Here is a 23,720-nt window from a genome sequence, read left to right as displayed (position 1 = left end):
GACTGCTTGTTCCCTCATAGGTTCCGTTACATACTGTTCTGGGAAACTATCGCGGATACATTCTATAAACTCCTCCTCAAGGCTGCCTTGACCGACCTGGTTAAACCAATCGACATGTAGATTAAAATCCTCCATGATAACTGCTGTACCATTTCTACATGCATCAATTATTTATTTGTTTATTGCCTGCGCTACCATAATGTTACTATTTGGTGGCCTACAGACTACTCCGATCAGTGACATTTCGCCTTACTATTCCTGATTTCCACCCAAATGGATTCAACCTTATCCTCCATAGCACCAATGTCATCCCTTACTATTGCCCGGATGTCATCCTTAATTAACAGAGCTACACCACCTCCCGTACCATCCACTCTGTCCTTCCGAATAGTCTGATACCCTTGGATATTTAACTCCCAGTCGTGACCATCCTTTAACCAGGTTTCAGTAATGGCCACTAAATCATAGTCATTCACGATGATTTGCGTCATCAACTCATTTACCCTATTCCGAATACCACAAGCATTCAGGTAAAGTACACTTATGTTGGTTTTTTTTACCTCTGTTCTGAATCTTAACACCTCGATCAGTAACCTCTCCTAAGTTATATTTCCTCTTAACTTTTCTCCTAATTTTCCTTGTCGTTGAACCCATGTCTTCATGTACCAACCTGCCACGTCGCTTACCATTAATGTTTTTACTTCCCGTTTTATTACTTTTAGTATTCCTGGTCCTATTCACTGAGCTCCCCTCAGTCACTGTACCTTGTACTGTCGCCCTTTTTGATTTGTGACTATGGCTTCTCTGCCTTACACTTTCCCCCTTACTGCCTTTTGTTTCTGTCCCTGTTTTACGACCTTCCAACTTCCTGCATCGGTTCCCACCCCCCTGCCACATTAGTTTAAACCCTCCCCAACAGCTCTAGTAAACCCCCCCCCAGGACATCGGTTCCAGTCCTGCCCAGGTGCAGACCGTCCGGTTTGTACTGGTCCCACCTCCCCCAGTAGTTGGTGCCACAGTGATTTCGAGGGCATCCTGCCTGTGAAAGTCACAGCCTCCCTCCACTTTCATGTGGCTTGCTCCTTCTAGGGCTTTACAAGTGACCTTTGCGATACAGCGCAAGCCTCCGCATATAAGTGCATCAAGCAGGTGTTTGACGTACTCTTCGCAAGGGAACACGACTACATCCAATTCAATCACGATCAGGCCAGCCAGGATACAAGAACCATGGGATATGCCCAGATTTCTGGCTTTCCACATGTGCAGGGTGCCATCGACTGCAGTCACATGGCTCTCCAATCTCTATGGCATCAAGCGTGCAGTTCAGAGGGCACGGTGATGTAGTGTTTAGCACTGCTGCCTACGGCGCTGAGGAGACGGGTTCGATCCTGGCCCTAGGTCACCGTCTGTGTGGAGTTTGCATATTCTCCCCATGTCTGTGTGGGTTTTACCCCCACAACCCAAAGATGCGCAGGGTAGGTGGATTGGCCACGCTAAATTGCCCCTTAATTGGAAAAAAAAATTGGTACTCTAAATTTCTTACAAAAAAAAAGAGTGCAGTTCAACGTGGAGTTTCTACTTTCTCCCCGTGTCTGCTTGTGTTTCCTCCGGGTCCTCCAGTTTCCTCCCACAGATGCAGATTAGGTGGAGTGGCCATGCTAAATTGCCCTTTAGCGTCCAGGGATTAGCAGGTTAGATTAAAGGGTTATGGGTGTAGGGGTGGAAGCGGGAATTGACCTGGGTGGAATGCTCTTTCGAAGGGCCGGTGCAGACTCGATGGGTCGAATGGGCTCTTTCTGCACTCTATAAAGGAGTCTTCTGAGGGGGCCAGTTTAGCTCATTTGCCTAGGCAGCTGGTTTGTGATGCAGAGCAAGGCCAGCAGCACAAGTCATATTCCCGTACCAAAGTTTTCATGAAGGCCCACCTTTTCAACCTTGCCCCTCGCCTGAGGCGTGGTGATCCTCAGCACGGTAGCATTGTGGATAGCACAATTGCTTCACAGCTCCAGGATCCCAGGTTCAATTCCCGGATTGGGTCACTGGCAGTGCGGAGTCTGCACATCCTCCCTGTGTGTGCGTGGGTTTCCTCCGGGTGCTCTGGTTTCCTCCCACAGTCCAAAGATGTGCGGATTAGCTGGATTGGCCATGCTAAATTGCCCATAGTGTCCAAAATTGCCCTTTGTGTTGGGTAGGGTTACTGGGTAATGGGGATTAGGTGGGGTTACTGGGTTATGGGGATAGGGTGGAGGTGTGGACGGTGGGTAGGGTGCTCTTTCCAAGAGCCGGTGCAGACTCGATGGGCCGAATGGCCTCCTTCTGCACTGTAAATTCTATGTTAATCACCACCAGTCAGCTCTCCCCCTCAATGGGGAAAGCAACCTATGGTCATCTGCGACTATGGCGACTCTACCTACTACAATCTTCAATAACTATGTTACTCAGTCCTAAATTCTAACTAAGACTTATGTACATGAGGATAATAGTCAATCAAGTCTTTGTTTTTATGTTTCTTGTTGAACAGCATAACAGTGAAGAGACAGCACTGGATGTTCAGTTGTCCAGCTCAAGATGTCCCTGTAATGTTAATGTATTCTTTAATGATGTTAGCAACCATGATGCTGAAGATAGCCTTGTTCTCCGAACAGCCATTGTTCACACGATGATTCACCCCCTTCGGATATACAAGGACTGACACCGGACATCAGATTTGTTCCCTAGATTATTGCAGTTATAAACAGAATGCGGGCACAGCCAGTTCTTGTTGTTGCCAGTCAATTAATCAGCAATAATCCTATCTCTTAAACCTGCCTCATTTCCAGATCTCATTACTCCACATAACAACCTCTCTAAGTATACATTTCTATCAACATGGATTCCACTTCAATCACTACATTTGGTTGCACATTTCATAGTCTCACAACCCTCGCTCAAAAGCAATGTGTAAAATAATATTTCTGTGGTCTGTCGCAACCTGAACAGTTTCTGTTCACGAAGGCATGGGGACTTTGTGAAAAGCTCTGATGATTTTTTAAAATTCATTCATGACATGTGCGCGTCGCTGGCTGGGTTACCATTTGTTGCCCATCCCTAATTGAACTTAATGGCTCAGCCATTTCAGAGGGCATTTAAAAGTTGCTAATAGATCTGAAGTCACATGTAGACCAGGCCAGGTAAGAATATCAGATTTCCTTTGCTAAATTACGTGGGGGGCATGGTAGCACAATAGTTAGCACAGTTGCTTCACAGCTCCATGTTCCCAGGTTCGATTCCCGGCTTGGGTCACTGTCTGTGCACTGCACGTTCTCCCCGAGTCTGCGTGGGTTTCCTCCGGGTGCTCCGGTTTCCTCCCACAGTCCAAAGATGTGCAGGTTAGGTGGATTGACCATGTTAAATTGTCCTTGGTGTCCAAAAAGGTTGGGTGGTGTTACTGGGTTACAAAGATAGGGTGGAGGTGTGGGCTTAGGTGGGGTCATTCCAAGGGCCGGTGCAGACTCGATGAACCAAATGGCCTCCTTCTGCACTGTAAACTCTATGATTCTATGAATATTAGTGAACCAGATGTTTTTTTTTACAACAATTGATGATGGTTTCATGGTCACCATTAGACTTTTAATTCCAGATTTCCATTGAAATCAAATTTCACCATTTGCAGTGGGTCTTGAACCCAGGTCCCAAGAGCATTACCTTGGGTTTCTGGGTTACTAGTCCAGTGACGATACCACTACATCTCCCCCGATCATATGGGAACTATGTGTAGTGTTTTTCATTCAGCCCTGCCACCCAGTGAAAACGTTCAGTTCTATCCAGTCTAATGTCTCTGTTCCACAGTAAAAGTATACTTGTCACAATAAAAAATTACACCATAATCTACTAAGCTTCACCATGTAGAAGAGACCATGAGATTTTGGGTTTCATGGAGATCATTGTGCAGAGCTTTCCATAATTCTGTTACAGCCCAACATGGGAAGTGGAGACAGGGAAGATTGGCATTCTGTTCCAACCTTCCTGTGAGGGTGCCTATAAAATCTTGAGAATTGGCAAAATGTCATAGTCATGGAGCTGCAATGATTCACCCCTCATGTCATGTTCCGCTCCATCATAAATTTTCCACATGGTCAGAACCCCGAAAGAATATCCATCTCCATTTCTGTGTTTGGTACAACTGGAATTCCAACAGCAACTGAGAAAAATGAAACTACCAACAGAGAGAGAAATGGAACTGAATAATTCTAAAATAGAACAACCCAGCAAACCCAGTCAAAAGCACAAAGCAAAATTCAGCAAGAACGGAATAAAACTGAAGCATCCATTGACTTTAAGAACCCTCTGTGAGACAAATTAGACCAGCACCTATTTTCTTTGGGGCAGTATGACACTACACCAGAGCTTCATGTTGGAGTGAGAGGGACCCACTTCAAGCAGGGACAATTGAAAGGAATACTGTGGGGATGCCAGCGTTGGACTGGGGTGGGCCCAGTAAAACGTCTCACAACACCAGGTTAAAGTCCAACAGGTTTATTTGAAATCACAAGCTTTCGGAGCACTGCTCTTTCATCAGGTGAAGACTTCACATGATGAAGGAGCAGTGCTCTGAAAGCTTGTGATTTCAAATAAACCTGGTGGACGGTAATTGAAAGGAAGGCAGAATAAATTCAAAAGGCTGGAATTAAAATCACCATTGGCTGGATTCTTCGACTGTTGGGATTCTCCATTGCGCCCGCAGCCCGGTGATTTCCTGATGGCGTGGGGCTGCCCACAATGGGAAACCCCATTGGCTGGCTGGCGAGACGGAGAATCCCAGGGGTGCGCCGCACTAGGAATCTGGTGAGGCGGGATGGAGAATCATAGAATTTCATAGAATTTACAGTGCAGAAGGAGGCCATTCAGCCCATTGAGTCTGCACCGGCCTTTGGAAAGAGCACCCTACTTAAGCCCACACCTCCACCCTATCCTCGTAACCCAGTAACCCCACCTAACCTTTTTTGGACACTAAGGGCAATTTAGCATGGCCAATCCACCTAACCTGCACGTCTTTGGACTGTGGGAGGAAACCGGAACACCCAGAGGAAACCCACGCAGACACAGGGAGAACATGCAGACTCCACACAGACAGTGGCCCAGCCGGGAATCGAACCTGAGACCTTGGAGCTGTGAAGACAATGGAAATCTCCCCCAGCCAACTGTACCCCATCAGAGATCCAAAAACCATCTCCTGTTGATGTATATTTCAGAATGTGTGGAAAGTTTCTGAGACTGAAGCAAAACAGGCTTCCGATGCAGTAATTCAGATTTCCTTCTGAGAATAAAACTGGTTCTGAAAAGCAGTGGCAGGCAGTGCAGAAGAACAATGACAACAAAGTGAGAAGGAGACTTCTCTCTGTGCCTGTCTCTCTCTTAATGAACACGACTATCTTTAAGACTAACAGTGGGAAGCAAGAGGAAATACCAAGCTTCTCAGGATACTGCTGGTGAAAAGTAGGCCTTGCCCCTACTGGAGACACTATGTTTTAACGGAGACAGACTGCAAGTGGGAAGAAACTGGATGGCCTTCTTCGAACAGGACAGCCTCCTTCCAAACCCACAACCACTACCATTTTGTAGGGCAAGAGCAGCAGATACCTGGGAACCCCACCGACTGGAGGTTCTCCTCCAAGTCACTCACCCCCCTGACTTGGAAATATATTGTCGTTCCTTCACTGTCGCTGCGTCAAAATCCTGGAACTCCCTCCCTAACAGCACTGTGGGTGTATCCACACCTCAGGGACTGCAGCGTTTAAGAAGGCAGTTCACCACCTCCTTCTGAATGGCAATAAATGCTGGCAAAACCAAGCCCACATCCCTTAAATTAATTTTTGAAATGTTACTCCTGCAGAGACAGGCTGATCATCTCTCCCTCTCGGGACAGGCCAAAAAGTGCCTCCAAAAGACTTCAAAACTGCCAAAGTGAGTTCTACTGAAATCACCTAACTAATGGCCGCAACATGCCACCATCTACCCCTCGGGGACAAGTCTTCAACTCGTTTGTGCATTCTTTTAAACTTGTATTTGGACTCTTACTTTCTGAATTGTGTGTGTGTTGTGTCTTTTATTATTTTTCCTCAGGTTTCAGGAACTCATCAACTTACTCTTTCTTTAACTCGATAAAACATAGTTTGATTGGCTCCTTGTTGAAACGTAAATACATTCCGAGTGGAAAAGGTCTCCATGGGTGAAGGAACTTTAAACAAACCTTTGTTGCGACCAACAAAGAAGATTAAAATATATGGGCCAGCTCATTCCTCCTCAACCGGCTGTAGCACCATTAATGAAATAATTTACATTAACTCAGAAATCGCCCATCAGAAAATATTATTGCAAAAGTAAGTAAATCATAATATACTTTTACTACATAGTTTTCTGCACATTTAATGCATTTGTTACATCCAGTTGATAGACTCAATGTTGTAAATCTCATTCTAATTTCAGCTGGGAATGCAGTGTAAACCAAGGGATTCAGTTCACCAATCTCTAGCTGTGGGGTTGACAGGGCCCAGTGTAAAATATCCCACCTGTCCATATCCTATTACAGTAACAAAAGCACAAACTCTTTTCCATTGAATCCCAGCAAATTGAAGCTGTCCGGCGCCACCTTCTGCATCGTGTAAACCGATCATATCCCTCGACATATTTAACAAACATATCAACAATCAATCTATAATCTGTCTTTATATAAGAGAAATATAAGTAATAGATAATATTGAACTGACTTACCCTCCAAAACCAGGAGATTGAAATGCATTTTCTGATCATTAAAAATGCCGGGAATTTCGACACGGCAGCAATACCAGCCACTGTCTTCTTCACGCAGATTGTCCACGGTGAGCGATACATTCCCTTCCTCTATTTTACCATCAAGGTGGTATTTTAGGGAGATTTTCGAAGTTACAGTTTTCCCATTTGTTGTAACCAGTGTCTCTGAACAGGCGAATGCAGGGCACCGTCCCCTGCCCCAGCACATCACAGATTCACCATTCCCTCTGACAGAGTAGCTGCACGGCAGTGTGACCGACTGTCCCAGGAATCCTCGCACTTCAGATCCTCTTACAAAGGTGACTGGACCTGAAACTTTCCAAGTAAAGAGAGTAAAAATCCAGTGTCCATTGCAGTGGCAGAGAAAGTGTAAGTGAGCAGACAGCACAGTACACAGAATACCGCTTACTAACTAGTTGCCGTGGCAGGAACATAAGTGACAGATACAAAGAGAAATCGGGCATTCAGCGACCTAGTTTGTTCCATTCAGTTAGCTCAAGGCTGGTATGTACCACACTTCAATTAATCCCCATATCCTTCGATATTCTTCAGGAGCAAACATCTATCGATTTCAACCTAGAAAGTTTCACTTGATCCAGGTAGCGATTTTCCATTTATGCTGCCCTTTGTGTGGTAACATTCTTCCTGGGTTCACTCCTAAATAGGATGGCTCCAATTTAAGATTGTGCCCCTCTTGTTCTGAATTCTCTCGTTTCTCTGTATCTGCCCCATCGAATCCCTCACTCACTTTAACACCTCGTGTACATCACCGCTGACATGAAACACTCAAGCCAGTACAAACACAGCACCCCAGGCCCGCATTAGTTAACCCTTTAACCAACCGTTCTAGTGAATCTGTACTGTATCCCTTTCCAGGCCAGTCAGTCTCACACGCATGAACACTTTTTTACATTGTATTGGAAACATTTATATGAGCATGATACAATGTAAGAAAATGTCATCACTAAATTCTGAAACTTACCTAAAAAAACGAATAGTGCAGTCAAATGAGCGACAACCCCATCTGGAACCATGATGCTGAGCAGTTCCAGTTGCTGCAGAATCTTGTGGCTGGAGTTGAACTTCTGTTTCGAGTGTTAGTTCTGTTCTGACGAGAGTGGAAAGAGTTTCCTTTACAGGTTCACGGGTTGGGCTTCCTGTAATGTACAGTCCCTTGAAATAAGGCATGTGTTTATCAAGAATATATTTTCTGCAGTGGCTTTGCCATCAATGGCCAACTGCTACAAACAATTAATTGACTTCCCAGTTCCTTTCAAGGGAAAGATTAATCACTCTAATATGCATCTTTACTTTTTGCAAGTTGAAGAGGATGGACGGCACAGTGGTTAGCATTGCTGACTCACAGCACCATGCCCCGGGTTCAATTCCAGCCTCGGCTGACTGTCTGTGTGGCGTTTGTATGTTCTCCCCGTAACTGCATAGGTTTCCTCCGGGTGCTCCAGTTTCCCCCTCCAGTCCAAAGATGTACAGGTTTGGTGGATTGGCCATGCTAAATTGGCCCTTAGTGTCCAAAAGGTTAGGTATGGTTACTGGGTTACGGGAAAGGGTAACAGCGTGTGTCTAAATAGGGTGCTCTTTCAGAGATCGGTGCAGATTTGATGGGTTCAATGGCTTCATTCTGCACTGAGCTGGAAGGTGCATTTGCCGATTCGCTGAAATTCGGACCCCAGTATACTTTGCACATGTCCACTCATTATATCTGTTGCGAATCTCTCGCAAAATGGGAGTAACGTAATGGGTGCCTGGAAATTACGCTACACCCTTTTAAAAGTCACCCTCACTGAAGAATAAAGCAGCAGGCTGTGTGGTGCGATCGGTAAGTAGGAAAATGTTGGGCAGAGTGAGTTATCTGCCAAGTCACTGGTCTCATTGGTTCATGTGATTTTGCTGCACTTCTGAAGAGTGCCTTCTAATCTGAGAAGAAGAAGAAGGCAGCAACAAAAAAGAAGAGAGTGAGACAGTGAGAGAATTTAAGAGCATAAGAACATAAGAAATAGGTGCGGGGTTTACCATTCAGCTCCTCGAGCTTAATCCATCCTTCAATACGATCATGGATGACCTTCTTCCTCAATTCCACTGTCCACATCTATTGTTTGCTGAGAAATGAAAAATCTATCACAGACTTGAATACACTCAATGTAGGAACATCCACAATGATCTGAGGTCGAGAGTTCCAAAGTTTCACAACCCTCTCACTGAAGAAATGTCTCCTTGTCTCAGTCCTAAATGATTGATTCATTACCTTAAGGTTGTGCCGCCATGTTTCAGATTCCCCAGCCAGGGAGAACAACCTCTCAGAGTCTGTCCAACAATCTCCTTTATAATCCTGTATGATTCAATGAGATCACCTCTCATTTACTTAAACGCCAGAGAACATAGGCCCAGTTTACTCAGTCTCTCAACATAGGACAACCCATTCTTACCAGAAACCCTCCAGTGAACCTTCCCTGTATTGAACCAAGTGTTAGGGATGTGAAACGTCAACAAGATTAACAGTGAACTTCAGATGAAAATAAAAAACAGACAGGTAACAAGACTAGCAGGCATTTAGAGGAATCTTAAGATGTGATTTGCCCAGTAACAAGATTGGCAGGAGTATAGAAACATTGAGGTGTGATTGAACATATCATAAACATTGTTTACCAGAGATCAGTGGGGCTATACAAATGATAAATGCTTAAGGCAAGGAATTTGGGAGAGGGAGACAGCAGAATTCACAGAGGGGAATATCAAAGAGACTGAACAACATAACTGCTCGCATATTCATTGGGGAAAGGGGAGTTCTCCATCCAACAGTCAGAGAGGCCAGTTCCATTATAATCCAAGCCACGTAACCATGTTCCATCTTACATTTAGAGCTTGTCAAATCTCATATATTCTCCTCTAAAAGACGCAGTTTTGTGCCGTCACTGACCCAGGAAGAGACGTCTTCTCAGGCTTGATTCCCAAAAGGGTAGTACTGTATGGTAATTATTAGCTGGATCTGACCTATAGAGTTACTAAAATGGGATGTTGCTTGAAAAAAAGATGTCTTCTTAAGTTCAGGGAACATGAATATATTTTGGGAGCAAGAGCCAACTTCAGATAAAACTGCGTGTTTAATTGTTAATTTCCTAAGTATCATAGCGTACATTCTTCTTTTGTCATGTGTTTTTTCCTTTTCTTTTACTTTAATAAATATACTTTATTAATTGTTTGCATAGAGACTGGTCAGTCTCTGCACATTATTCCAAACAAATGTGCAGCACCATGTACCAGTGTTTCAAGTTATTGGGATTTTGAGACACTCACGCAGCTAACAACAGAGTGAAGTTCAAGACACAAGGCAAGTATCGCCTTCATTATATGGAGGGCAAAACAGCTCAGTGTGCTGTTTCATTGTAACTGCAAACAGTACTGGGTGTGGTCTCACTAAAACTGTACACAGTACTCCCGGTGTGGTCACACTAAAACAGTACACAATACGCCGGGTGTGGTCTCACTTAAACTATACACAGTACTCTCGGTGTGATCTCACTAAAACTGCACACAGTACTCCCGGTGTGGTCACACTAAAACAGTACACAATACGCCGGGTGTGATCTCACTAAAACAGTACACAGTACTCTCGGTGTGATCTTACTAAAACAGTACACAATACGCCGGGTGTGATCTCCCTAAAACTATACGCAGTACTCTGGGTGTGATCTCACTAAAACTGCACACAGTACTCCGGGTGTGATCTCAGTAAATCTGTACACAGTACTCCGGGTGTGATCTCAGTAAAACTGTACACAGTACTCCGGGTGTGGTCTCACAAATACTGCACACAGTACTCCGGGTGTGGTCTCACTAAAACTATACACAGTACTCTGGGTGTGATCTCACTAAAACTGCACACAGTACTCCGGCTGTGATCTTACAAACACTGCAAACGGTACTCCGAGTGTGATCTCACAAAAACTGTACACCGTACTCCAGGTGTGGTCTCACTAAAACTGTACACAGAACACCAGGTGTGGTCTCACAATAACTGCACACTGTACTCCGGGTGTGGTCTCACAAATACTGCACACAGTACTCCGGGTGTGGTCTCACTAAAACTGCACAATGTACTCCGGCTGTGATCTTACAAAAACTGCAAACGGTACTCCGAGTGTGATCTCACAAAAACTGTACACCGTACTCCAGGTGTGGTCTCACTAAAACTGTACACAGTACTCCAGGTGTGGTCTCACAATAACTGCACACTGTACTCCGGGTGTGATCTCACTAAAGCTGTACACAGTACTCCGGGTGTGATCTCACTAAAACTGTACACAGTACTCCGGGTGTGATCTCACTAAAACTGAACACAATACGCCGGGTGTGATCTCACAAAAACTGCACACAATACTCCGGGTGTGATCTCACTTAAACTGTACAGAGTACTCCGAGTGTGGTCCCACTAAAGCTGCACACAGTACTCCGGGTGTGATCTCACTGAAAGTGGACACAGTACTCCGGGTGTGTTCTCACTAAAACTGTACACAGTACTCCGGGTGTGATCTCAGTAATACTGCACACAGTACTCCGGGTGTGATCTCACTAAAACTGTACACAGTACTCCGTGTGTGTTCTCACTAAAATGGTACAGAGTACTCCGGGTGTGATCTCATTAAAACGGTACACAGTACTCCGGGTGTGATCTCACTAAAGCTATACACAGTGCTCCGGGTGTGATCTCACTAAAACTGTACATAGTACTCCGGGTGTGGTCTCACTAAAACTACACACAGTACTCCGGGTGTGATCTCACTAAAACTGTACACAGAACTCCGGGTGTGATCTCACTAAAACTGTACACAGTACTCCAGGTGTGTTCTCACTAAAACTGTACACAGTACTCCTCGTGTGATCTCGGTAAACTGTACACAGTACTCGGGTGTGGTCTCACTAAAACTGCACACAGTACTCCGGCTGTGATCTTACAAAAACTGCAAACAGTACTCCGAGTGTGATCTCACTAAAACTGTACGCAGTACTCCGAGTGTGATCTCGGTAAACTGTACACAGTACTCCGGGTGTGGTCTCACTAAAACTGCACACAGTACTCCGGCTGTGATCTTACAAAAACTGTAAACAGTACTCCGAGTGTGATCTCACTAAAACTGTACACAGTACTCCGGGTGTGGTCTCACTAAAACTGTACACAGTACTCTGGGTGTGATCTCACTAAAACTGCACACAGTACTCCGAGTGTGATCTCAGTAAGCTGTACACAGTACTCCGGGTGTGGTCTCACTAAAACTGTACACAGTACTCCGGCTGTGATCTTACATAAACTGCAAACGGTACTCCGAGTGTGATCTCACAAAAACTGTACACCGGACTCCAGGTGTGGTCTCACTTAAACTGTACACAGAACTCCGGGTGTGATCTCACTAAAACTGTACACAGTGCTCCGGGTGTGATCTCACTAAAACTGTACATAGTACTCCGGGTGTGGTCTCACTAAAGCTGCACACAGTACTCCGCATGTGATCTCACTAAAACTGTACACAGTACTCCGAGTGTGGTCTCACTAAAGCTGAACACAATATGCCGGGTGTGATCTCACAAAAACTGCACACAATACTCCGGGTGTGATCTCACTAAAACTGTACACAGTACTCCGAGTGTGGTCTCACTAAAGCTGCACACAGTACTCCGCATGTGATCTCACTAAAACTGTACACAGTACTCCGAGTGTGGTCTCACTAAAGCTGCACACAGTAATCCGCGTGTGATCTCACTAAAACTGTACACAGAACTCCGGGTGTGATCTCACTAAAACTGTACACAGTACTCCAGGTGTGTTCTCACTAAAACTGTACACAGTACTCCTGGTGTGATCTCGGTAAACTGTACACAGTACTCCGGGTGTGGTCTCACTAAAATTGCACACAGTACTCCGGCTGTGATCTTACAAAAACTGCAAACAGTACTCCGAGTGTGATCTCACTAAAACTGTACGCACTACTCCGAGTGTGATCTCGGTAAACTGTACACAGTACTCCGGGTGTGGTCTCACTAAAACTGCACACAGTACTCCGGCTGTGATCTTACAAAAACTGCAAACAGTACTCCGAGTGTGATCTCACTAAAACTGTACACAGTACTCCAGGTGTGGTCTCACTAAAACTGTACACAGTACTCTGGGTGTGATCTCACTAAAACTGCACACAGTACTCCGAGTGTGATCTCAGTAAACTGTACACAGTACTCCGGGTGTGGTCTCACTAAAACTGCACACAGTACTCCGGCTGTGATCTTACAAAAACTGCAAACAGTACTACGAGTGTGATCTCACTAAAACTGTACACAGTACTCCAGGTGTGGTCGCACTGAAACTGTACACAGTACTCTGGGTGTGATCTCACTAAAATTGTACACAGTACTCCGGGTGTGATCTCAGTAAAACTGTACACAGTACTCCGGCTGTGATCTTACAAAAACTGCAAACGGTACTCCGAGTGTGATCTCACAAAAACTGTACACCGGACTCCAGGTGTGGTCTCACTAAAACTGTACACAGTACTCCAGGTGTGGTCTCACAATAACTGCACACTGTACTCCGGGTGTGATCTCACTAAAGCGGTACACAGTACTCCGGGTGTGATCTCATTATATTGTACACAGTACTCCTGGTGTGGTCTCACTAAGACTGTACACAGTACTCCGGGTGTGGTCCCACAAAAACTGTACATAGTACTCCGGGTTTGATCTCACTAAAACTGTACACAGTTCTCCGGGTGTGATCTCACTAAAACTGAACACAATATGCCGGGTGTGATCTCACAAAAACTGCACACAATACTCCGGGTGTGATCTCACTAAAACTGTACACAGTACTCCGAGTGTGGTCTCACTAAAGCTGCACACAGTAATCCGCGTGTGATCTCACTAAAACTGTCCACAGTACTCCGAGTGTGGTCTCACTAAAGCTGCACACAGTACTCAGGCTGTGATCTCACTAAATCTGTACACAGTACTCCGGGTGTGATCTCAGTAAATCTGTACACAGTACTCCGGGTGTGTTCTCACTAAAACTGTACACAGTACTCCGGGTGTGTTCTCACTAAAACTGTACAGAGTACTCCGGGTGTGATCTCAGTAAAACTATACACAGTACTCCAGGTGTGTTCTCACTAAAACTGTACACAGTACTCCTGGTGTGATCTCATTAAAACTGTTCACAGTACTCCGGGTGTGATCTCAATGAAGATGTACACAGTACTCCGGGTGTGATCTCACTAAACCTATACACAGTGCTCCGGGTGTGACCTCACTAAAACTGTACACTGTACTCCGGGTGTGGTCTCACTAAAACTGTACACAGTACTCTGGGTGTGGTCTCACAAAAACTGCACACAGTACTCCGGGTGTGGTCTCACTAAAACTATACACAGTACTCCGGGTGTGATCTCAGAAAAACTGCGCCCAGTACTCCGGGTGTGATCTCATTAAAACTGTACATAGTACTCCGAGTGTGATCTCACTAAAACTGCACACAGTACTCCGGGTGTGATCTCACTAAAGCTGTACACAGTACTCCGGGTGTGATCTCACTAAAACTATACACAGTACTCCGGGTGTGATCTCACTAAAGCTATACACAGTGCTCCGGGTGTGGTCTCACTAAAACTGTACACAGTACTCTGGGTGTGGTCTCACAAAAACTGCACACAGTACTCCGGGTGTGGTCTCACTAAAACTAGACACAGTACTCTGGGTGTGATCTCACTAAAACTGCACACAGTACTCCGGGTGTGATCTCATTAAAACTGTACATAGTACTCCGAGTGTGATCTCACTAAAACTGCACACAGTACTCCGGGTGTGATCTCACTAAAGCTGTACACAGTACTCCGGGTGTGATCTCACTAAAGCTGTACAGAGCACTCCGGGTGTGATCTCACTAAAACTATACACAGTACTCCGGGTGTGATCTCACTAAAACTGCACACAGTACTCCGGGTGTCATCTCAGAAAAACTGCACACAGCAATCCGGGTGTGATCTCACTAAAACTGTACACAGTACTCCGAGTGTGATCTCACTAAAACTGCACACAGTACTCCGGGTGTGATCTCACTAAAGCTGTACAGAGTACTCCGGGTGTGATCTCACTAAAACTGTACACAGTACTCCGGGTGTGATCTCACTAAAACTGTACACAGTACTCCTAGTGTGATCTCACTGAAACTGCACAACTGAACACAGTACTCCGGGTGTGATCTCACAAAAACTGCACACAATACTCCGGGTGTGATCTCACTAAAACTGTACACAGTACTCTGGGTGAGATCTCACTAAAACTGAACACAGTACTCCGGGAGGTGTGGTCTAACTAAAACTGTACACAGTACTCCGTGTGTGATCTCACTAAAACTGTACACAGTACTCCGGGTGAGATCTCACTAAAACTGAACACAGTACTCCGGGTGTGGTCTAACTAAAACTGTACACAGTACTCCGTGTGTGATCTCACTAAAACTGTACACAGTACTCCGGGTGTGGGCTCACTAAAACTGTACACAGTACTCTGGGTGTGATCTCACTATAACATACACAGTACTCCGGGTGTGATCTCACTAAAACTGCACACAGTACTCCGGGTGTGGTCTCACAAAAACTGCTCACAGTACTCCGGGTGTTATCTCACTAAAACTGTACACAGTAATCCGGGTGTGGTCTCACTAAAACTGCACACAGTACTCCAGGTGTGTTCTCGCAAAAGCTGTACGCAGCACCCAGAGTGTGATCTCAGGAAAAATGCACACAGTACTCCGGGTATGGTCTCACTAAAGCTGTACGCAGCACCCAGAGTGTGATCTCAGTAAAACAGCGCACAGTACTCCCTGTGTGATCTCACAAAAACTGCACACAGTACTCCGGGTGTGATCTCAATAAAACTGCACACAGTATCCGGGTCTGATCTCAGTAAAACTGCACACCGTACTCCAGGTGTGATCTCACTAAAACTATACACAGTACTCCAGATGTGATCTCACAAAAGCTGCACACAGTACTCCGGGTGTGATCTCACTGAAGCTGCACACAGTACTCCGGGTGTGGTCTCACCAAAACTGCACACATTACTCCGGTTGTGATCTCACTAAAACTGTACACAGTACTCCGGGTGTGATCTCACTAAATCTGTACACAGTACTCCGGGTGTGATCTCACTAAAATTGTACACAGTACTCCGGGTGTCATCTCACTAAAGCTGTACACAGTACTCCAGGTGTCATCTCACTAAAGCTGTACACAGTACTCCGGGTGCCATCTCACTAAAACTGGACACAGTACTCCAGGTGTCATCTCACTAAAACTGGACACAGTACTCCAGGTGTGGTCTCACTAAAACTGGACACAGTACTCCGGGTGTGATCACACTAAAACTGTACACAGTACTCCGGGTGTGATCTCACTAACACTGTACACAGTACTCCAGGTGTGATCTCACTAAAGCTGTACACAGTACTCCGGGTGTGGTCTCACAAAAACTGCTCACAGTACTCCGGGTGTTATCTCACTAAAACTGTACACAGTAATCCGGGTGTGGTCTCACTAAAACTGCACACAGTACTCCAGGTGTGTTCTCGCAAAAGCTGTACGCAGCACCCAGAGTGTGATCTCAGCAAAAATGCACACAGTACTCCGGGTATGGTCTCACTAAAGCTGTACGCAGCACCCAGAGTGTGATCTCACTCAAACTGCACACAGTACTCCGGGTGTGGTCTCACTAAAACTGCACACAGTACTCCGGGTGTGATCTCACTAACACTGTACACAGGACTCCGGGTGTGATCTCAGTAAAGCTGTACACAGTACTCCGGGTGTGATCTCACTAAAACTGCACACAGTACTCCGGATGTGATCTCAGTAAAACTGCACACAGCATTCCGGGTGTGATCTCACTAAAACTGTACACATTACTCCGGGTGTGGTCTCCCTAAAACTTCACACAGTACTCCGGGTGTGATCTCACTAAAACTGCACACAGTACTCCGGGTGTGATCTCACTCAAGCTGTACACCGTACTCCGGGTGTGATCTCAGTAAAACTGTACACAGTAATCCGGGTGTGATCTTACTAAAACTGTACACAGTACTCCTGGTTTGATCTCAGTAAAACTGTACACAGTATTCCGGGTGTGATCTCACTATAACTGCACACATTACTCCGGGTATGGTCTCACTAAAACTGTACACAGTACTCCGGGTGTGATCTCAGTAAAACTGCACACAGTACTCCGGGTGTGATCTCAGTAAAACTGGACACGGTACTCCAGGTGTGGTCTCACTAAAACTGTACACAGTACGCCGGGTGTGATCTCAGTAAAACTGCACACAGTACTCCAGGTGTGATCTCACTAAAACTATACACAGTACTCCAGGTGTGATCTCACTAAAGCTGCACACAGTACTCCGGGTGTGATCTCACTGAAGCTGCACACAGTACTCCGGGTGTGGTCTCACCAAAACTGCACACATTACTCCGGTTGTGATCTCACTAAAACTGTACACAGTACTCCGGGTGTGATCTCACTAAATCTGTACACAGTACTCCGTGTGTGATCTCACTAAAATTGTACACAGTACTCCGGGTGTCATCTCACTAAAGCTGTACACAGTACTCCAGGTGTCATCTCACTAAAGCTGTACACAGTACTCCGGGTGCCATCTCACTAAAACTGGACACAGTACTCCAGGTGTCATCTCACTAAAACTGGACACAGTACTCCAGGTGTGGTCTCACTAAAACTGGACACAGTACTCCGGGTGTGATCACATTAAAACTGTACACAGTACTCCAGGTGTGGTCTCACTAAAACTGCACACAGTACTCCGGGTGTGGTCTCACTAAAACTGCACACAGTACTCCGGGTGTGATCTCACTAACACTGTACACAGTACTCCGGGTGTGATCTCACTAAAGCTGTACACAGTACTCCGGGTGTGGTCTCACAAAAACTGCTCACAGTACTCCGGGTGTTATCTCACTAAAACTGTACACAGTAATCCGGGTGTGGTCTCACTAAAACTGCACACAGTACTCCAGGTGTGTTCTCGCAAAAGCTGTACGCAGCACCCAGAGTGTGATCTCAGCAAAACTGCACACAGTACTCCGGGTATGGTCTCACTAAAGCTGTACGCAGCACCCAGAGTGTGATCTCACTAAAACTGCACACAGTACTCCGGGTGTGGTCTCACTAAAACTGCACACAGTACTCCGGGTGTGATCTCACTAACACTGTACACAGTACTCCGGGTGTGATCTCATTAAAGCTGTACACAGTACTCCGGGTGTGATCTCACTAAAACTGCACACAGTACTCCGGGTGTGATCTCACTAAAACTGTACACAGTACGCCGGGTATGATCTCAGTAAAACTGCACACAGTACTCCAGGTGCGGTCTCACTAAAACTGTACACAGTACTCCGGGTGTCATCTCACTAAAACTGTACACAGTACTCCGGGTATGGTCTCACTAAAACTGTACACAGTACGATGGGTGTGATCTCAGTAAAACTGCACACAGTACTCCGGGTGTGATCTCACTAAAACTGTACACAGTACTCCGGGTGTGATCTCACTAAAACTGTACACAGTACTCCAGGTATGTTCTCACTAAAACTGTACACAGTACTCTGGGTGTGATCTCATTAAAACAGTACACTGTACTCCGGGTGTGATCTCACTAAAGCTGTACACAGTACTCCGGGTGTGATCTCACTAAAGCTGTACACAGTACTCCGGGTGTGATCTCACTAAAACTGTACACAGTACTCCGGGTGTGGTCTCACGAAAACTATACACAGTACTCCGGGTGTGATCTCACTAAAACTGTACACAGTACTCAGGGTGTGATCTCACTAAAACTGCACACAGTAATCCGGGTGTGATCTCACTAAAACTGTACACTGTACTCCGGTGTGGTCTCACTAAAACTGTACACAGTACTCTGGGTGTGGTCTCACAAAAACTGCACACAGTACTCCGGGTGTGGTCTCACTAAAACTATACACAGTACTCTGGGTGTGATCTCACTCAAACTGCACAGAGTACTCCGGGTGTGATATCACTAACACTGTACACAGTACTCCGGGTGTGATCTCACTAAAGTTGTACAGAGTACTCCGGGTGTGATCTCACTAAAACTGCACACAGTACTCCGGGTGTGATCTCAGTAATACTGCACACAGTACTCCGGGTGTGATCTCATTAAAACTGTACACAGCACTCCGGGTGTGATCTCACTAAAACAGCACACAGTACTCCGGGTGTGATCTCACTAAAACTGCACACAGTACTCCGGGTGTGGTCTCACTAAAACTACACACAGTACTCCGGGTGTGACCTCACTAAAACTGTACACAGTACTCTGGATGTGATCTCACTAAAACTGCACACAGTACTCCGGGTGTGATCTCACTCAAGCTGTACACAGTACTCCGGGTGTGATCTCAGTAAAACTGTAAACAGTACTCCGGGTGTGGTCTCACTAAAACTACACACAGTACTCCGGGTGTGACCTCACTAAAACTGTGCACAGTACTCCGGGTGTGGTCTCACTAAAACTACACACAGTACTCCGGGTGTGACCTCACTAAAACTGCACACAGTACTCCGGGTGTGGTCTCACTAAAACTATACACAGTACTCCGGGTGTGATCTCATTAAAACTGTACACAGCACTCCGGGTGTGATCTCACTAAAACTGCACACAGTACTCCGGGTGTGATCTCACTAAAACTGCACACAGTACTCCGGGTGTGGTCTCACTAAAACTACACACAGTACTCCGGGTGTGACCTCACTAATACTGTACACAGTACTCTGGATGTGATCTCACTAAAACTGCACACAGTACTCCGGGTGTGATCTCACTCAAGCTGTACACAGTACTCCGGGTGTGATCTCAGTAAAACTGTAAACAGTACTCCGGGTGTGGTCTCACTAAAACTACACACAGTACTCCGGGTGTGACCTCACTAAAACTGTACACAGTACTCCGGGTGTGGTCTCACTAAAACTACACACAGTACTCCGGGTGTGACCTCACTAAAACTGCACACAGTACTCCGGGTGTGGTCTCACTAAAACTATACACAGTACTCCGGGTGTGATCTCACTAAAACTGTACACTGTACTCCTGGTGTGGTCTCAGTAAAACTGTACACAGTACTCTGGGTGTGATCTCACAAAAACTGCACACAGTACTCCTGGTGTGGTCTCACTAAAGCTACACATAGTACTCTCGGTGTGATCTCACTAAAACTATACACAGAACTCTCGGTGTGATCTCACTAAAACTGCACAGAGTACTCCGGATGTGATCTCAGTAAACTATACACAGTACTCCAGGTGTGGTCTTACTAAAACTGCACACAGTACTCCGGCTGTGATCTTACAAAAGCTGCAAACAGTACTCCGAGTGTGATCTCACTAAAACTGTACACCGTACTCCGGGTGTGGTCTCACTAAAACTGTACACAGTACTCCAGGTGTGGTCTCACTAAAACTATACACAGTACTCCGGGTGTGATCTCAGTAAAACTGTACACAGTACTCCGGGTGTGGTCTCACAAAAACTATACACAGTACTCCGGGTGTGATCTCAGTAAAACTATACACAGTACTCCGGGTGTGATCTCAGTAAAACTATACACAGTACTCCGGGTGTGATCTCAGTAAAACTGCACACAGCACTCCGGGTGTGGTCTCACTAAAACTATACACAGTACTCTCGGTGTGATCTCACTAAAACTGCACACAGTACTCCGGGTGTGATCTCAGTAAACTGTACACAGTACTCCAGGTGTGGTCTCACTAAAACTATACACAGTACTCCGGGTGTGATCTCAGTAAAACTGTACACAGTACTCCGGGTGTGATCTCAGTAAACTATACACAGTACTCTCGGTGTGATCTCACTAAAACTGCACACAGTACTCCGGGTGTGATCTCAGTAAAACTGTACACAGTACTCCGGGTGTGGTCTCACTAAAACTATACACAGTACTCCGGGTGTGATCTCAGTAAAACTATACACAGTACTCCGGGTGTGATCTCAGTAAAACTATACACAGTACTCCGGGTGTGATCTCAGTAAAACTGCACACAGCACTCCGGGTGTGGTCTCACTAAAACTATACACAGTACTCTCGGTGTGATCTCACTAAAACTGCACACAGTACTCCGGGTGTGATCTCAGTAAACTGTACACAGTACTCCAGGTGTGGTCTCACTAAAACTGCACACAGTACTCCGGCTGTGAACTTACTAATACTGCAAACAGTACTCCGAGTGTGATCTCACTAAAACTGTACACCGTACTCCAGGTGTGGTCTCACTAAAACTGTACACAGTACTCCAGATGTGGTCTCACAATAACTGCACACTGTACTCCGGGTGTGATCTCACTAAAGCTGTACACAGTACTCCGGTTGTGATGTCATTATACTGTACACAGTGCTCCTGGTGTGGTCTCACTAAGACTGTACACAGTACTCCCGGTGTGGTCTCACAAAAACTGCACACAGTACTCCGGGTGTGATCTCACTAAAGCTGTACAGAGTACTCCGGGTTTGATCTCACTAAAACTGTACACAGTACTCCGAGTGTGATCTCTCTAAAACTGTACACCATACTCCGGGTGTGGTCTCACTGAAACTGGACACAGTACTCCAGGTGTGGTCTCACAATAACTGCACACTGTACTCCGGGTGTGATCTCACTCTAGCTGTACACAGTTTTCCGGGTGTGATCTCAGTATACTGTACACAGTGCTCCTGGTGTGGTCTCACTAAGACTTTACACAGTACTCCGGGTGTGATCTCACTAAAACTGTACACAGTACTCCCGGTGTGGTCTCACAAAAACAGCACACAGTTCTCCGGGTGTGATCTCACTAAAGCTGTACACAGTACTCCGGGTGTGATCTCACTAAAACTGCACACAGTACTCCGGGTGTGATCTCACTAAAACTGTACACAGGACTCCTGCTGTGATCTCACTAAATCTGTACATAGTACTCCGGGTGTGATCTCAGTAAATCTGTACACAGTACTCCGGGTGTGATCTCACTAAAACTGTACACAGTACTCCTGGTTTGATCTCAGTGAAACTGTACACAGTACTCCGGGTGTGGTCTCACTAAAACTGCACACAGTATTCCAGGTGTGATCTCACTAAAGCTATACACAGTACTCCGGGTGTGGTCTCACTAAAACTGTACACAGTACTCTGGGTGTGGTCTCACAAAAACTGCACACAGTACTCCGGGTGTGGTCTCACTAAAACTATACACAGTACTCTGGGTGTGATCTCACTCAAACTGCACAGAGTACTCCGGGTGTGATATCACTAACACTGTACACAGTACTCCGGGTGTGATCTCACTAAAGTTGTACACAGTACTCCGGGTGTGATCTCACTAAAACTGCACACAGTACTCCGGGTGTGATCTCAGTAATACTGCACACAGTACTCCGGGTGTGATCTCACTAAAACTGCACACAGTACTCCGGGTGTGATCTCACTCAAGCTGTACACAGTACTCCTGGTTTGATCTCAGTAAAACTGTACACAGTTCTCCGGGTGTGATCTCACTAAAACTGCACACAGTACTCCGGGTATGGTCTCACTAAAACTGTACACAGTACTCTGGATGTGATCTCACTAAAACTGCACACAGTACTCCGGGTGTGATCTCACTCAAGCTGTACACAGTACTCCTGGTTTGATCTCAGTGAAACTGTACACAGTACTCCGGGTGTGGTCTCACTAAAACTGCACACAGTATTCCAGGTGTGATCTCACTAAAGCTATACACAGTACTCCGGTTGTGATCTCAGTAAAACTGTACACAGTACTCCGGGTGTGGTCTCACTAAAACTACACACAGTACTCCAGGTGTGACCTCACTAAAACTGTACACAGTACTCCGGGTGTGGTCTCACTAAAACTACACACAGTACTCCGGGTGTGACCTCACTAAAACTGTACACAGTACTCCGGGTTTGGTCTCACTAAAACTATACACAGTACTCCGGGTGTGATCTCACTAAAACTGTACACTGTACTCCTGGTGTGGTCTCAGTAAAACTGTACACAGTACTCTGGGTGTGATCTCACAAAAACTGCACACAGTACTCCTGGTGTGGTCTCACTAAAGCTACACATAGTACTCTCGGTGTGATCTCACTAAAACTATACACAGTACTCTCGGTGTGATCTCACTAAAACTGCACACAGTACTCCGGGTGTGATCTCAGTAAACTATACACAGTACTCCAGGTGTGGTCTTACTAAAACTGTACACAGTACTCCGGCTGTGATCTTACAAGAACTGCAAACAGTACTCCGAGTGTGATCTCACTAAAACTGTACACCGTACTCCGGGTGTGGTCTCACTAAAACTGTACACAGTACTCCAGGTGTGGTCTCACTAAAACTATACACAGTACTCCGGGTGTGATCTCAGTAAAACTGTACACAGTACTCCGGGTGTGGTCTCACAAAAACTGCACACAGCACTCCGGGTGTGGTCTCACTAAAGCTGTACACAGTACTCCAGTTGTGATGTCATTATACTGTACACAGTGCTCCTGGTGTGGTCTCACTAAGACTGTACACAGTACTCCCGGTGTGGTCTCACAAAAACTGCACACAGAACTCCGGGTGTGATCTCACTAAAGCTGTACAGAGTACTCCGGGTTTGATCTCACTAAAACTGTACACAGTACTCCGAGTGTGATCTCTCTAAAACTGTACACCATACTCCGGTTGTGGTCTCACTAAAACTGAACACAGTACTCCAGGTGTGGTCTCACAATAACTGCACACTGTACTCCGGGTGTGATCTCACTCTAGCTGTACACAGTACTCCGGGTGTGATC

At 45.8% G+C, this 23,720-nt stretch overlaps 1 protein-coding gene across 1 annotated transcript in view; it reads right to left on the bottom strand.

Annotated features, from left to right (window-relative positions):
* Positions 1–7,841, bottom strand: part of LOC140426830 (T-cell immunoglobulin and mucin domain-containing protein 4-like) — a 52,231-nt gene extending 44,390 nt beyond the window's left edge. The window contains exons 1-2 of the mRNA XM_072512059.1: positions 7,772–7,841; positions 6,751–7,104 (exon numbers count right to left, since the gene is read on the bottom strand). Coding sequence (XP_072368160.1) covers positions 6,751–7,104; positions 7,772–7,823 — 406 coding nt within the window. The 5' untranslated portion in view covers positions 7,824–7,841. The remainder of the gene's footprint in view (positions 1–6,750; positions 7,105–7,771) is intronic.
* Positions 7,842–23,720: the final 15,879 nt, after the last annotated feature.

The sequence above is a fragment of the Scyliorhinus torazame genome, chromosome 7 (genome assembly GCF_047496885.1).
Source record: "Scyliorhinus torazame isolate Kashiwa2021f chromosome 7, sScyTor2.1, whole genome shotgun sequence".
Lineage (NCBI taxonomy): Eukaryota > Metazoa > Chordata > Chondrichthyes > Carcharhiniformes > Scyliorhinidae > Scyliorhinus > Scyliorhinus torazame.
The sequence above is the reverse complement of the archived record's forward strand: the minus strand, read 5'-3'. Positions and strand labels throughout refer to the sequence as shown.